At 40.4% G+C, this 14,890-nt stretch overlaps 1 protein-coding gene across 2 annotated transcripts; it reads left to right on the forward strand.

Annotated features, from left to right (window-relative positions):
• The first annotated feature begins 8,268 nt into the window (after positions 1-8,268).
• Positions 8,269-9,812, forward strand: LOC6734542. 2 transcript variants are annotated; one of them, XM_016168110.3, is made up of 4 exons: positions 8,269-8,371; positions 8,455-8,532; positions 9,162-9,408; positions 9,474-9,812. In XM_016168110.3, the coding sequence occupies exons 2-4, from the start codon at positions 8,472-8,474 to the stop codon at positions 9,745-9,747; spliced, it is 582 nt and encodes a 193-aa protein (XP_016027659.1). In that variant the 5' UTR covers positions 8,269-8,371; positions 8,455-8,471; the 3' UTR covers positions 9,748-9,812. The 2 variants fall into 2 exon arrangements, with proteins under 2 accessions (XP_016027659.1, XP_016027658.1); XM_016168109.2 differs by having other exon boundaries at positions 8,270-8,371; positions 9,471-9,812.
• The last annotated feature ends 5,078 nt before the right edge of the window (positions 9,813-14,890 follow it).

Below are 14,890 nucleotides of genomic sequence, written 5' to 3' on the forward strand. Positions count from 1 at the left end.
GTCCTTTGTTTTATAAATTTGCTGTGAGCACATACTTGATTAGTCATCATTTTCGGGTTTAACCCTTCTGACTTTCGCACATTATTTAGGGAGAAGAAGTTGTCAAACAGAGTGGAGTGCCTATAGGCATACCCTTCGCATCCACATGCCTCTTCCTCTTTCCCTTCCACCAGCAAGGGATTAGTTACCGGAACCGCCCACAAAATTTTCACGCCTCGTTAGGAGAACAAAAGGTGAAAAGGTCGGGGGATGGCATTGGTTTTTAAGGTTCTGGGTTCGCATGAAAAACAATTTGCATTTTCCGCATTTGCGGTTTCTGCCTGTGACCGATTGAATGAACGAGGGAAAGAGAAAGAGCTTGTTTGACTTTTCCGTGAATTAATTTGGGGGGCGTGGTAATCTCATTAACTTCTGACAAGGCCCGAAAACTCCGTTAACCAAAAGACGGCAACTCTTTTTTCCCGAATTTTCCCCACTCCCTCACTTGTTGGTCTATTTTTGAGAAGTTCTGAAAACATTTCCCCAGAGCTGAGTCGCACCAAATTTTATGTGTAAATCAGAGGCGAAAAGAGCAGACTGAAGATGTCCCCAGACATCGCTAATTAACCAAAATACCCAGAAGGAAATTCCACGCCCTTTGACAAATAAATTTTCTTTTTCCGCAAAGGTGAAGAAAATTCCCCGATCCAAAAGCTGTGGTCCGCGCGTTCGATTAACCCCTTTTATCACGCCCAATCCTCAGTGGAGTTTCCCGGCCGCGACAGCTGTCATGGAACACCATGACCCCTTAACCCATGCCACCCCCTTGCGGTGGCGATGCCCCCGGAATTTGATTCAAATTGTTTACAATTGGATTTACATGGCGCAGGACTAGCACTAGCCAATTGCTAAATAATTTGTTGGTACATTCTCCGGATTTGGTTTTTACCCAACCCCTATGGCGACTTAGGGGATTACGGAGGGTTGGGAAAGTGACAATCGGAAGGACACTTTTGTCAATTAGCCAGCGGCTTGACTTTTAAACGTAAGCGGATTTGTAGACTTACGATATAACATAAGATATGTACCTTAAAGCACAAAATAAAAAATATAAAATTTTTTCAAAAGATAGTGTTACTTTAAGTTCCTTGTTCACTTATCCTAAAAAATGTATTTAAATAGTGCATGTTTACATTTAGCTCTTCAAATAAAAGTTTTATGTGCCCCCATATTGTTAGTATGAAAGGAAACCTCTTCTATTTTCGATTTCCTTGAGGAAACCCTCATCCTTTTCCCGCGACATCACATCCTGCGCCATCTTTAAAGAAACCATGAATAATTCCGATATGCAAACTGACTCGCATGTAAATGTCCCATTTGTCACTCGTAAACAAAAAAATAAAGGAGGAAAACGAGAAGGATCTCAACTCCGTCCATATGCAAGACATTCACAGGGTCATAAATAAGGGCGAGCGGAGGAAATTTGAGGCGCGAACATTTTAATTAGTTTCCAGCTCGCTCTCAAGTGTGTCCTTTGGTTCCTGGGGCCAGGACACTTATGCAAATTACCCGGGGCCCCGACTAATGAGAGGGGCGAGAGCGGCTAACGCACACCGTGAAAATAAATCATATTTAGTTACAGATGGATTGGAAATCATTGCTGCTTGATTTCCACAAGTCATCATCGCCACATCATGGTCGTGAGTTCGGGGGAATTTCGGTCTATTCTCCACGGACTGCGACAGATGCCAGCGATTCATCCAAGTACGTATGACATTGTTGCATTGTCTGCCGTCCGAAGACCACCAAAGTTTTCAATTCCTAGGAATTTTCACCAGCCAGCCGCCAACCAACCAAGCTAACCTACCCACCCAAGCCAACTGCACTTGCCGCATTTTTAAAGCAAGTGCTCAAGTGTTTGCCACTCCATTACGAGGGCAGCAAACTGGACTCAAGTGGCACGTGGCACGGGTAAAAAAGCCAAGTAAATTTAATTAAATTATCTCAAACACGTGTTTGACCAACTGCAACGATTTTGCCAAAACAATCGCAACCAGTTTAAATATTTACCCAATTCACGGCCTAAACGTTCTCATGAGGGTAACTCACTATGCAGCTATGTAGGCAAAAAGGTTTCGTTTACATAAGAACAACAAAGGGGTTGGAGTCCTCCAAAAACACAACAACCTTTCTTCAGATTTATTATTTCAACAAACAGAAGGTGAATCGAATCGCTTGGGCTAGGTGCACAATTTCTTCCCACAAACATTTTCGCACATCGCAACGGTGCGATGGGAAAAACCCGTTTATCAGTCGAATAAAAATCGCAAAAAATCATAAATATTTACAAGTCTCGCTTGGCGATCTCCGGCGTTCGATAAGCATTTTTGTGGCCGGTGAAAACAACGTGGCCATAAACATGAAATTATTTTTCAGTCTGGCCAAATATGTGGAATCCAAACGCATCAAATGCGAGATTGGAAAAGTGCGGCTGGTTCATTAACTTTGGCGCGACAAAAGATCGCTTTGTGGCCAAAAATAGTTAGCCAAAATATACAAAAATAAGAGAAGTCAAAGGGAACTTAAATTGGTTACACGAATCAATAATTTCAAAGATCTTTTCATACTTGATTCGAAGTTGTATATATTATACAATGTTCAAGTAGTTTGCATTTAATCAAATTCCAAGTTGAATTTTCCCCAAAATGTGCTGTAAATACTTCGATGTTAACTTTTATGAGCTGCTTGTCGGCGGAGCGGAATTCATGCATCTCATTTGGGGTTTTAGTGCAGCTCCCCGAGGGGCAAACCCTGCCCATTTTCCATTTCCCACTCCTCCGCCACCTGGAGAAGCGTGTCAGCATTGGGGATCCTCTGGAGAACCACAAAAACGCGAACCCACTCCTGGCTCTCAAGTAGTAGAGAAATTGTGGAATGAGCTGCGACACATTTACTAGATTAATTAGCTCATTTACGGTTGACAATGTCCGTGTTAATTCCCCAAGAATTAAATGATAACATCATACGAAGTGGACGAAAAAGGTGTTCTACGTGTCAACGAAATGGCTTGGCAAATGCTCGATGACACTAATACGTTTGTTTGTAGGGGGCTTTCTCTTTGTTTTTGTTTTTTGTAGGGGTAGTATCTGAAGTGCAGCCGATTTGCATAATTCCAAGGACCAGCAAAGGACGCACCCTTCGCTATCCCAACGCCCAGCTAGTTTGAACCACTCACACCTTCCCAGATCATCTCTTCTGCACCCCATCTATATATGTTCCAATTCCCCCTTTTTCAAATACACAGACGGAAATTATTCCTTAGTTACAAGAAATTTTAACCAGAACAACTGAAAATATATTAAAATACTAAAATAGTGTTTAGCAACTGAAGAACTTGAAAAGGGTTGCCTACTCTCACCAAAATATATTGCATGGAACGAACGTGTAAATCACATATTATTATTATATTTCTCACAGTGCACTTAGGTACAAATATAATTTGACTTCATTATGCGAACAGTTGTTGCCTTTAGTTTTGGTAATTTATTTCAATTTTTTCAGTCCTCCGTTGTTCGAGGCTGCCGTGGGCAGTAAGGGGTTAATGCTCCTGCAGTGCAACCCCTGTAATAAATAAATATCTAGGTCCTGCAAATGTTCATTTAACTGAAGTGTGTGTGTGTGTGTGGGGAAAATGCCTCAAATGTTTTGCTGCCGCTGCCATTGTTGCAATTGTAATTTGTTTTTATTGTCGCTTCTTGTTTGAAGAATGAGTATTCCGGGTGTGGCCAAAAAGATGATTCTCTTCAGTCACATCAAAAATGTTGCTAGGCGAAAGGAACTAGCCTATCACAACATGGATGCCAGCATTCCTAATTAATTTTTGTGGAATTTTCAAATCTCATCGGACCCAAAAAAGACTGTGGAAGGAAGAAGCTGGCAGCAGGACTAAGGAACTCCCGAGGGGGCGACCTTTTTGGCCATTTAGTCTCAGTGTCGGCCACAAACAAGCTGGCTAACAAACAAAAACAAACAAGAAACTGTAGCAGAATAACGGCACTGGTCTTGGGTTTCGTGTTTCGATACTGGACATCTGCACTTTTGGTCAGACATTTTGGAAAACAAGGATATTGACATATTATCTTCGTCTCATTCTCAAAGCTTTCTCCGTAAACTTAACACCCAATCCTCTCGAAACTTCAGTTTTGTGGTCCTGCTCTAAAGGACATAACCATGCATATAAATTTGATTATTATTAAGTCGGGCACATTAGTGAGCATTTCTAATGAATGGAATCGAGTCGAGCAGATCCTTGTGCCCGAAAAAAGGGTCAGGCCAGAGACACACCCAACCACCGTCACATGCGAGCTTGTTAAAGCCAATTTATAAATACTCAGGTTTATGGTTTTAAGTACTTAAATATTTAGCACACTTCTTGGCCTCAGACTGTATCTCTCCCTCTCTCTCTCTCTCTCAGGTTATATACACCTCTCTTTCTCCACGTGTGTGAGGCTTTTATTTATAATTTATGCGTCCGCAGGGCGACACTCATTCGGTTGTGAGTGGGTGTGGGCGTGAGTGCACTCATTAAGCAAAGGATGGATGTCCTTAAAGGTAAATGAGCAAATTTAATTTAAACCATATTTTGCCATTTTTTGGTGAATGGATAGAAGGAAAAAAACCCCTGCTCCTTAAGATCCATTTATAATAAATATTTTATAATATATACCACATTTTTGTGATATAACTATGGTATCTTCTATCTACCACTCATGATTAATAACCGAAACATCTTTTCCCCAATTAGGTAACACAAAATGATCAAATTCAATCGAGCTAAGTGCTATATAGACTTATTTCCGCTTTTGAACCTCCCCCAATTCAAATTTTTGGAGAACATTATGCGCTGCCATCGAAGTGACCTGATTAATGAAGCCATTTCGATTCCGATGTTCAGCTTAGCGATTTCAATTATCGGATATGTAAGGCGGGGTTGCATTTACAGCGGGGAGGGGGGCGGTGGCTGGGTGCATGGGCGGTGCAGACGACCGCCGATTAGCACGTGCCACTCGTTCCAAGCAAAATCGCAGGAAGCTAACCAAAACGCAAGGACACGTGGCAGGAGCGCAGCTTCCAAAGATAAACATAATTATGCAATACGGAGGGGAATGGCAACGGAAAGTTGGCCAATCTGATAACACGCAACGAGATTTGTCATCATCAAACAAAGTGGGCGTGAAAATTGCGGATGAAAAGCAGCCAGCTAGGGGTCCTGATCGGCAGGAAGGAAGCGCCGATGTAAGGATGCAAAAAGGACACGACGCAATGCTTCCTGCCCGGATGCAATCATGTCCGAGGCGTGTGCGCGAAATATCCTTTGTTTGCGTTTCCCAGGACTCGGAAAAGCGGTACGGCGAAAAGCAGTCGGAAATAATTGCACAGCAGTCAGGATAATAAAGATACTCGTGGTCCAAGTACATTATCGGAATTGATACGCCTGCTATACTATCTGGCATATGCTAGTCGAAGTAGCTATATATCCTGAGGTGGCGGAGTAGGCTGGCTAATATTCTCGATTCAGGTCGCGTTTGTTCGCCACCAACCTCAATGCATTTCACTTTGTCGTTGACTATCCACTTACACTGCAACAAAATGTCGGTTCTATTGAACATGTCTATGTCTGTTCTTTTGAGGTTTACTTTTGTGACTGATTTTATAGAATGATTAGTTTGTTATAGGGGAGTCCATACACACTTAATTCTTAAGCCTAAGCAAACTAGAAAATTAGCAAATTACTTTCCAGTGTAACTTCAATTTGTCTGACCATCACGTAGTTCATCAGGCAGCTTCTTCCAGCCTTTTGTCCTTGTTCCGCATTAAAGTTTCATTTGGCCGAGGCCACTTGGCATGCGGCAGCATGGCTTTTGACCTGGCTGAAAGGATACTAATCATAGCACTGCCTCCATGAGCAACGTCCTCGGCACATCCTCATCAGGCTGATTGCGAAAAATCACTGGAGAAATCAGACGAGGTTCGTGATTCCATACTGACATATTTGGTGAAGTGGATTTGGAGTGGTTTTCCCAACCCACACATTCAAGTGACAATCACAGTCAAATTTTTTCGACTCTTTTGTGTATTTTTAGGCGAAATACAGAAAAACATTGAAAATCAATTTCGCTTGAGGGAGGTTAAAGCTAAAAAGCATATTGTCATTTGGTTCCCACACCGAAAAATGTGAAACATTAAACAGATTTGGCCTTCCGATTTGGTTATATTATTTCCTTCAGCTGTTTCAATAATTCATATTTTTCGCTGATCCCCAGAGATGCAGGAAAATCATTAACGTGGGCAAAAAAAATAATCAAATGGAACTTTATTTGCTCTTTAAATATTTGGACTTATATGTTTTAAGTTGATTGTCGATAGCAGGGAAGTGGTAAAAATTTAAACAAAATAGTTGGCCGTAAATCAGACGGAGAGCGAAGCCAGTTTTGGCACATTGGCCAGGATCTAATACCCATGTCCTGTCTGGCGATGAAAAAGGGGGCGGTGCTTCGTGTCCCAAGTCGGCTGTCAAACATAATCACCTTGCCACACCCCACCCCCCTCACAAGTTCTATTCTCAAAGGAAATTTATGTTTTTTATATGAACGGCGGAGCAGAGACAAAAGTCTGTGTGTGAATGAAATATATTATTTTGCTTTTTACCCGCCCTGCTCTTTCATTTTTTAACACATTTTGTAATTTCAACACGTTGCCACGTACCGCAAAAGTTTCTTCCACTCCAAAATGTCCACCAATTGCAGTGCCGCCTGTGTCCACCACTCGGAGTCGGACTTGGATCTGGACTCGGATGATTAATGGTTCCGGGTTTCCGGACGGGCTCCGAGTTGGCTGGGCCAAATAATAAATCGTTCAAATCGGCTGGGGATTATTTTTCCAAGTAGGCGTTGGTCAGCATTTTGCTCTGTCACCATTTTTGCGAAAAAAAATGGAATTTTTCCTCGTCTTTTTCGTATTCAATATTTGTACATATTTTTGCCAGCGAACGTGTGCGAAATTCAAAAATACTTCTGCACAACAAATGGCAACAAATTTGTGGGTTTCAATTAGATTAATATAAATCCAAGGAATTGAATTTTTTGATGTGTTAAAAAAATGAAATTGTGGTGGTAGATTGGCTTAAGTAGTGCGTGAAAAATTGGTAATATTTTACTGAAATAAGTACATATGTCTATTTAATTGTAGCTTTTAGAAATCCCCTACTTTGCTCACCAAAACGTAAAAAATGTGTATATGCATTATAATTTTTGTTTCACAACTTGTTATATTTCGATTCATCAAAGCCTTAGATTTATTTTAGGTAATTAAAAATAATAATAACTTCAAAAGTCCCAAATCCCCACAAAACCGGTTATTTTAAAGGATTTCCTGGAATATACAAACATATATGATAATGTAAAATTAAATAACTAAATTTGTTTTCATTTCATCGAGCAAGATCAATCGAAAATCCCATCAAAACCAGTTTAGTTTCGGACAGATGGAGCGGTAAAACCGAGCTAGACATAATATTATTGAAATTCATGAAATATTATAATTAGTGGACGCATGCCAGCCATTAAACAAATGAGCATATATAGTTTAGCATTATGTATAATGTTTCTCTGATACTCCGTGTGTTAGGTGTTGGCCACGTTGTAATCAGGTTATTGCCCCAAGCCAAAGAGAAGAAGTTCGAGAAGTTCTTTATTGCCAAACACGAATCGGGTCAAAAGCAGAGCTCAAGGCGCAGACTGGGCACAAAAAAACAGCAATAAGGAAGAGCGAGGGCACTTGGCCAATTTACACGAGCTGGCCAAAACAGCTTGGCTCGTTATTCGTTCATAGGCGTTCGAATATATAATGCAAAATACAAATAAAGTGAAAACAAACAGAACAGAAAATCCCCGTTGGCGCTTTGCTGCTTCGTCATGTATTCCCCATAATAATTAACTTTTTGGATGGATTTATTTGTGAGATAAACTCTGCTGCAGAGCGAGAAATTTAACTGAGAGCTGTGATGTTATTAAATCTTATGAATCATTGGGCCTAACTTTACGTTCATGAGCCACAGCCAGAGGTTTTAAGAAACTTTAAAAGCCTGGCTCTTGTTTTTTTTTTATTTGTATTTGTTTATTGTTCAGTCTACCGGTGGAGTTATTTGCCCAACTCTTCTGCCTGTTTGACGGCTTCTGCTTGTTCTTCCAGCTTTAGATGATAATGATGTAGATGGTTCGCACTGCGTCAGCGTTCGAAATTTCCATATATAAGCGCTAGGGAGCCGCACCGCGAGCTTAGTCGTTTTGGAACTTTTCACGCGTTCGCTGCCTCAGTCTTTCGTTTCGTCTTTGTGAGTGGTGAACCGCAGATAGGCCCCCGCATACCCCTACCCCCTGAATTACCACTACTAAGTGCCTAAGTGTGTTCTTACAGATCCATACCGCTTCACAATGAAGTACGCTGTGATTGCCATCGCTTTGTTTGCGTTTACTACCGCTTCGGCCTCTTCCGGTGAGCAATAAAAAGCAATTTGAGTGTAATTTGAGGAGAGCTTAAGCCGGATTGTGCAATTACATCATCGCTAGTCGGGGCTGCTATCGTGTTTTTTATTAATTGAATTAACAAGTGGTCGACGGGTGCGAGTATGCTAATAATACCCAAAAACCTATCGAGCCCATCCGGAAACTGAAACTGGTTTGTGAAATTCGCGTAGCTCATTAACTTTGCGACAATGTTTGCACAGCAAAACTTTCCGCACAACAAATTCGTTTTTTGTTACGATTTTTATAATATGGATATTCAAACCAGCATTAGGTTTGATTATTCACGGAATCGCTGAGTGGACAAACTTTCACACTCAAAAAAGAAATTGCCATTGTTGAATGGTTGAGATTTATAAGCATACTTTTGGGGTTATCATTATCATAAATGACTTGGATCAAATCTGCATAGTATATATGCTATGTATATGTTATGATTCAAAGGTTTTCATACTATTCAAAATAAATTCCAAATCAAAAGTTCATAATATATAATCGTGTTAAATAGGAGAGAGGTGTGAACAGAATCTAAGCTTTAAAGCTACCATATCGATCGATTCAGATACTTATCGCTAAATTCATTGCTCTTTTTTCATAAAGCTGGACAGTTCTTGCCCCGTGCCTTTTTCACCTTGGACTCGGAGGGCCACCAGTCGGATGTCCATCCCGTGAATGCCCATCTCCTGAGGCGTCTGCGTCGCCAGGTGTACAGTTCGTCTTCCTCGTCATCATCCTCTTCATCGTCCAGTGGAAACGGCGGCAGCTACACCTTCGCCGCACACAGCGTTCAAAATCCCGATGGCTCCGGTCATGCTGGCTCCACTTACATCCAGCAGGCTGCTCCAGCGTGAGTTATTTTGAAAATGATGACTTCCATTGATGATTACTAATGATCGTTTCAATTTCCAGTAGTGTGTCCTTTGACAGCCGTTTCGGCGAGGACTCCCCAACTGAAGGCAACAACTATTATTCCAACTACAACAATGGCTACAACAACGCAGGCCTCTACACCACTGGAGGCACCGGTAGCTACCACCAGAGCTCCGGAGTTGGAGCCCTTCCCGCCACCCAAATCCAGCAGACCGTGGCCGTTTTCGATACCCAGGGCAACCAGAAGGTGACCACCATCCATGGTGCCACCGATGCCGCCGGCGTTCTCAACATCAAGAAGACCGAATCCAATTAGTCATCCAAATAGAACATAGGTTTTTTTCGAGTGTAAACTTTAATAAATTACAGTAAATTAACTGACGCGGTGTCTTGTTAACAGGATATTTTTTATGAACTCAGAAGCTAGAGCTCCCAATAAACTTACGCCTCTCCTTTTTTCGCTTGCCATTTGGTTTGGTCGATTAATTGCTTCCAAGTGGGCGCACTGCCACGCCCCTTGCAGATGTCGCAGCTTATTCATTGTGGTTTCCGCATCTGAAGTGCTCATTTTTTTGCACACTCTAGATGATTGCATCCCACAAACCATATCCTAAAAGTTCCGTCCTGTAACCTGCATCTGCATCCAACATCCTTCATCCTCTTTCACTTCAAGCTCTATCTCGCAGCAAAAAGTGATGGATGTTTTGAGAGAACCAGAGGCATACGAGGGATTCGGTTAAAGGGGATCAATATGAATATTAACAAAGTAGATTTGGAAAATCGAGAGAAAATAGTTAAAGATATTATTTAGGTTTGTAATACATTTCAAAAGGTCTTTAACCTTCACAGAAGATAAAACAAGTTACAAAACATTAGTAGCACTTCCGAAATGTTTACTTGACTTATAGGAAATGTACAATAGTGTTAGTATATTTCAGAATTTCAGTATACCTTTGTTTAGTGTATTTGCATTCTATAATCTTTTAATATATTAGAAATCCTCGTAAGTGTTTTATAACCCCTTTCATCCTGCGCACGCCACTGTCAGTTGGAAAGAGATGGCGAAATGCGCCGAGTGCTTGCACCGATGAGCACATACAATTGCCGGTGGGCGTGTGGGGGTTAATCGGGCGTAAGGGGGCGTGGCAGGTAGTGTTGGTAAATGCTTTTTGTGTATTAGGGCAGCCAAGTGGAACTTTACAGCCTCCAAGGCTGTTAGCGATAATTAAAAAACTAGTGCACTCTAAGACAACAAAAGCGATAGTGACAAAAACTACTAGTTCCACCACGAAGAATATGAAACGTGGAAAACACGTAGAAAAAGGCGGGTGGCTATGTTCCGAACAAGATGTGAATATGGGATTTGCTTGGGGAATTACCGAAATCTCAACAGGTGCACGCACTTTTGAACAAACAATCCATCTCTCTCACACACTCATGCAAATGCTGTAAAGTTTGTGGTAACTTCGGCGTGATGAAGTGAGCGAGACAGGGAATGCTGAAAAGTTTTTAATTATTATAATTAATTACTTTGATCTCTGACTGGCAACTCGCTCCTTCTCGCTGCTATTAATTTACTTGATTAAGATGAGGTTTTTCCCGGCTGCTTTGTTTAAAATGTATCTCACATAATTGGGAAAGTGTAATGAATTTTCGCTTTCAGCGAGACCTGTGCTGACTGTGATAGATTTTCATTAGAGTATGGTTGGCATGTGTGGTGCACGGATAAGGGTTAATTGGGGGAGGGCCACCAGAGGGTTAAGAAGGTCTTGGGTTGGGATAGATTATTCCAACATAAGTACTGGAAACTTTCAGCTTTGCATAAATTATGATTTGCCTTAGCGTGATTTGGAGTTCCGTGTTGAAAATAATGTATGTCAGTGTTTAGGTACCTAATTGTAAATATTGCAATCATTTATAAAACTAAGAAGAATTTCTGAACTTACTAAATAACTAAAATTAGTCGATGGCTCATTCAATTTTTAATTGCACGGACTCAACCTTTGACTTAGCCAATGAAGCATGTGCAAACCATCTACCACTCTTCCAACTCAAAATCAGGTTTTAGGTATGATGTTTTTCTTCATCCTCTTCTACCATTCTTTTCATTCAAACTCATAGCACAATTTTCTAAGAAATGACATACCTAATTTTAAACTTGAGTCAATTCCAAGAGAATTATAAATAAACCTTTTTCTACTGTAGTTAGTTAGCTAAGGTAGTTAAGCCAAGTGAGCCCTTGTAAGTGCATCGCATCTAAAGTTAAAACATTTTCAAAAACCTATTTATCGGCCTAAATGTAATAGTTATTATTAATTAAGCAGTGAATAATTAGTGACTTTCGCGGTCTTCAATGAAGGCTTAATTCTTGAGAGCTAGATATAGAGGGAAATGAAAAGAACATGTTTCAGTTGGCGTGCTCTGAATTTTCGATGAAACGGTACTGTCGCAAAAAGCAATTCTTCTGCTTGTTCTTGCACCATTCCAGTTGAAGAATCGCTCGCTGATTGATGGGGAGTCAAGCGGAGACAGCGGACAACTTGCAACAAATTAAGCTTCTTGTGTGGCCAAGCGTTGCGGTAGATCGACGCCACCTGGTCAGGTAGCCACCATCACCACCACTGGCATCACCCTGCCTCTGTTCCATCTACGCTAGCTACACTTTAAAAAGTACTAGCTTGCAAGATGGGATCATTAAATCATCATTCTATTCTTTTGCTTTCGTTTCGAGGAAACTTCATTCAAGATCTGCGTTTGGGAGCCGTATATACAAAATTATATTGATAGTCTTTTAGGCGCTTCTACCATATTATTCTATATAATTTTTTTGAGTGTATCTGAGCATAGCCCCTCCCTTCTCCGTTCCGATCGCATTGGCAACTTCCACGGAGTGACCACCGCCGGCGATGCCTAAATTCAGTTGGACACGAGCGCCAATGCAGCGATCAAGTGACATTTTATTGTCGGCAATCCTTGCTTTGCCTTGTGCTTTTTCGATGCTTCTGCTTGTGCTTGTGTGCTCGTGCTTTTTGCTTTTGCTGCATTTGCTATTTAGAGGCATGAAAGCAGCGACGGATAATTGACAACAGTTAATTCCATTCCATTGATCGCTGGAGCGTTGAAATGTCGCAAATTTAATTATTGAAGCCGCACGCTGCCAGTTCCACAGGAATCCTCAACTGACTGTGGGTGGGCAGAAATGCCAGTAACCATGGTGCATGGGCGTCATCTAAATTGATCCATATGAAGGTAGTATGGTATTAAACTATAAGATATTTTATATCATGCCATCATGTATTTTTTTTTAAAGTATCTATTAACTATATATAATTTCAACTCTATTACTTTTACAGCAATGTAAGATATGTTTTAGTTCTGATTATTTATATTTACCGTATTTGGGCCACCTTTTATGCGTCCATAAAGACCGTCAGTCTTAAGCACTCTTTGACATTCAAGCCAAGGCAAACAAAAAAGTTCAGAAGGGACAGTTTGGGAAGCAGAAGGATGTGCAGGTGAGTGCCGTCAAACGAAAGCCAAACAAAACGAACTGTTTCCTGACAAATTTCTGTCATTTCAACCGGAGCTGGAGTAAAAAGCTGGCAAAAAAATGGAAATGGATCTGCAAAAAAAAGGAGACCAACGATTTGTGCAGTCATCGGAAGCGGAAGCACCGCCAGGATTCCGTGCATCACCCTCGCCCATTCCTCGTTGACCAAGTGACGAGGACATTCTGTCCACGGACTGAGTGAAGGATAAAGGCTACAGCTGAGTGAAGGAGGAGGCAGAGTAAAGCGCTCTGTTGACTTAAATCGTTTAGGTAAAGTTAAACAACTTGTTCCGTTAATTGTTAAACAATGCCCAGTCGAAAGGAGGAAAATGAAAAACAGAGGGTCTGAGAGTTTTTCTCGTTCCCCGGGAGATTGACAGAATCGCTGGGAATAATTGATGGAAAAACTGAAAGCAAACAAATGATGAAAATCAGAGAGGCAAGCGGAGACTACGTTCAATCGAATTTAAGATACATTGAAATACTGAAAAACTCATGAACCATTTTATATATATTAACATATGAAGATGCGAGTAACTTAAGTGTATGCTGCCGATAATAGGCTATAATATACATTTATATATATATATGTATATAACCCATATATAACCCTTGAAGTATAATTATCCTGTGCCAACCTTTTCGGACCTCCAACTATAATTGATGTTGCTAATGAACCCTTTTTCATGCAATATGTGCACTTTTCCGCTGTTTCAGATATATGTTACTGCTTTTCCACATGCGGGGGGTAATTGGAAGGTAGTGTCCTTGCAAAAGGGTGAAATTTCCACCCAAAATAATGGCAACAGAAATGAAAACAACAACACAGCAGCAGGGATAAGAGCAATAGAATCTCCATATGCAGACATACATAGATTTCCGTTGCGATTCCCTGGGGGCATTTTCCATTCCATTCGCTTTTCTCGCAACTCTTTTTCAGTTTTCCACGCACTTTTCTGACCCTTTCCTCCATAATTTCTCTTCCTGCATAGATGACATTGCAACAACAACCTTTAGCCAACATAAATCTACATTTTCATTCGTATTTAGACAGTTTTTCATGATATATTGTAACTTTAGTGGTACTCAAAATCGTTAACATAAATTTTCCTAAAAAACCGTTATAATTTTAAAAATTAAAAACATTTTTTTGGAATTTAATAACTTAATTCTTTTAGCATTAAATGGGAATGACTGTAACGAATTCAAGCTAACCAAAACCAATTCAGATGCCGTCGATAAAGCAGTTCAGTTCTCTTTGAATTCAGTCTTCTCTTAGTCGCATCGAATTTCTCTTAGCGACAACCGTTGCTTCTTATTGGTGAAAGAAATTGGAGCAAAAAAAGGAAACCAACTGACCAAATTGACTTTGGAATTTTCTCAAGGCAATTAAAAAAAAAAAAACAATATTTATTTTAAACATTCATACAGCTGCGTCACATGGAAAAATCATGTAAATTTTCAGTCTCGGCAAAGATCCCAAACTAAGTTATGAGCACATTTTCACTTCAAATTTGTCTAAAAAAATGTTATTTATTGCCGGACCAAGTAAGCAAAAACCAAACCAAATTAAAATGCATTACAAACAATTTGTTTACCGTGAAATCTGGAGGGTTGTGGCTGCTCAACGAAAAAATTGTAAGCAATGCATATTAAATTTATTAGGTTTTTTTCGTGTTTTATGTATATCTATCTACCTTTGAGTTATTTAATAGAAATGTTCCGGCAATTAAGCTTCCGACGAATTTTACACTTTTGTGCACAAAAACAAAGTGAAAAAAAATACAGGACAGCATTTTCATTGTTTGCATATTTAATAAAGCTAATCAAAAACACGTCGCGCCCTCGCCGGATTCGAAAAATAAACCCCGATCCCTAGCCTTCAACCCGCCCGATTTGCCAGATTTTT

The sequence above is a fragment of the Drosophila simulans genome, chromosome 2R, assembly GCF_016746395.2.
Source record: "Drosophila simulans strain w501 chromosome 2R, Prin_Dsim_3.1, whole genome shotgun sequence".
NCBI classification, from domain to species: Eukaryota; Metazoa; Arthropoda; class Insecta; order Diptera; family Drosophilidae; genus Drosophila; species Drosophila simulans.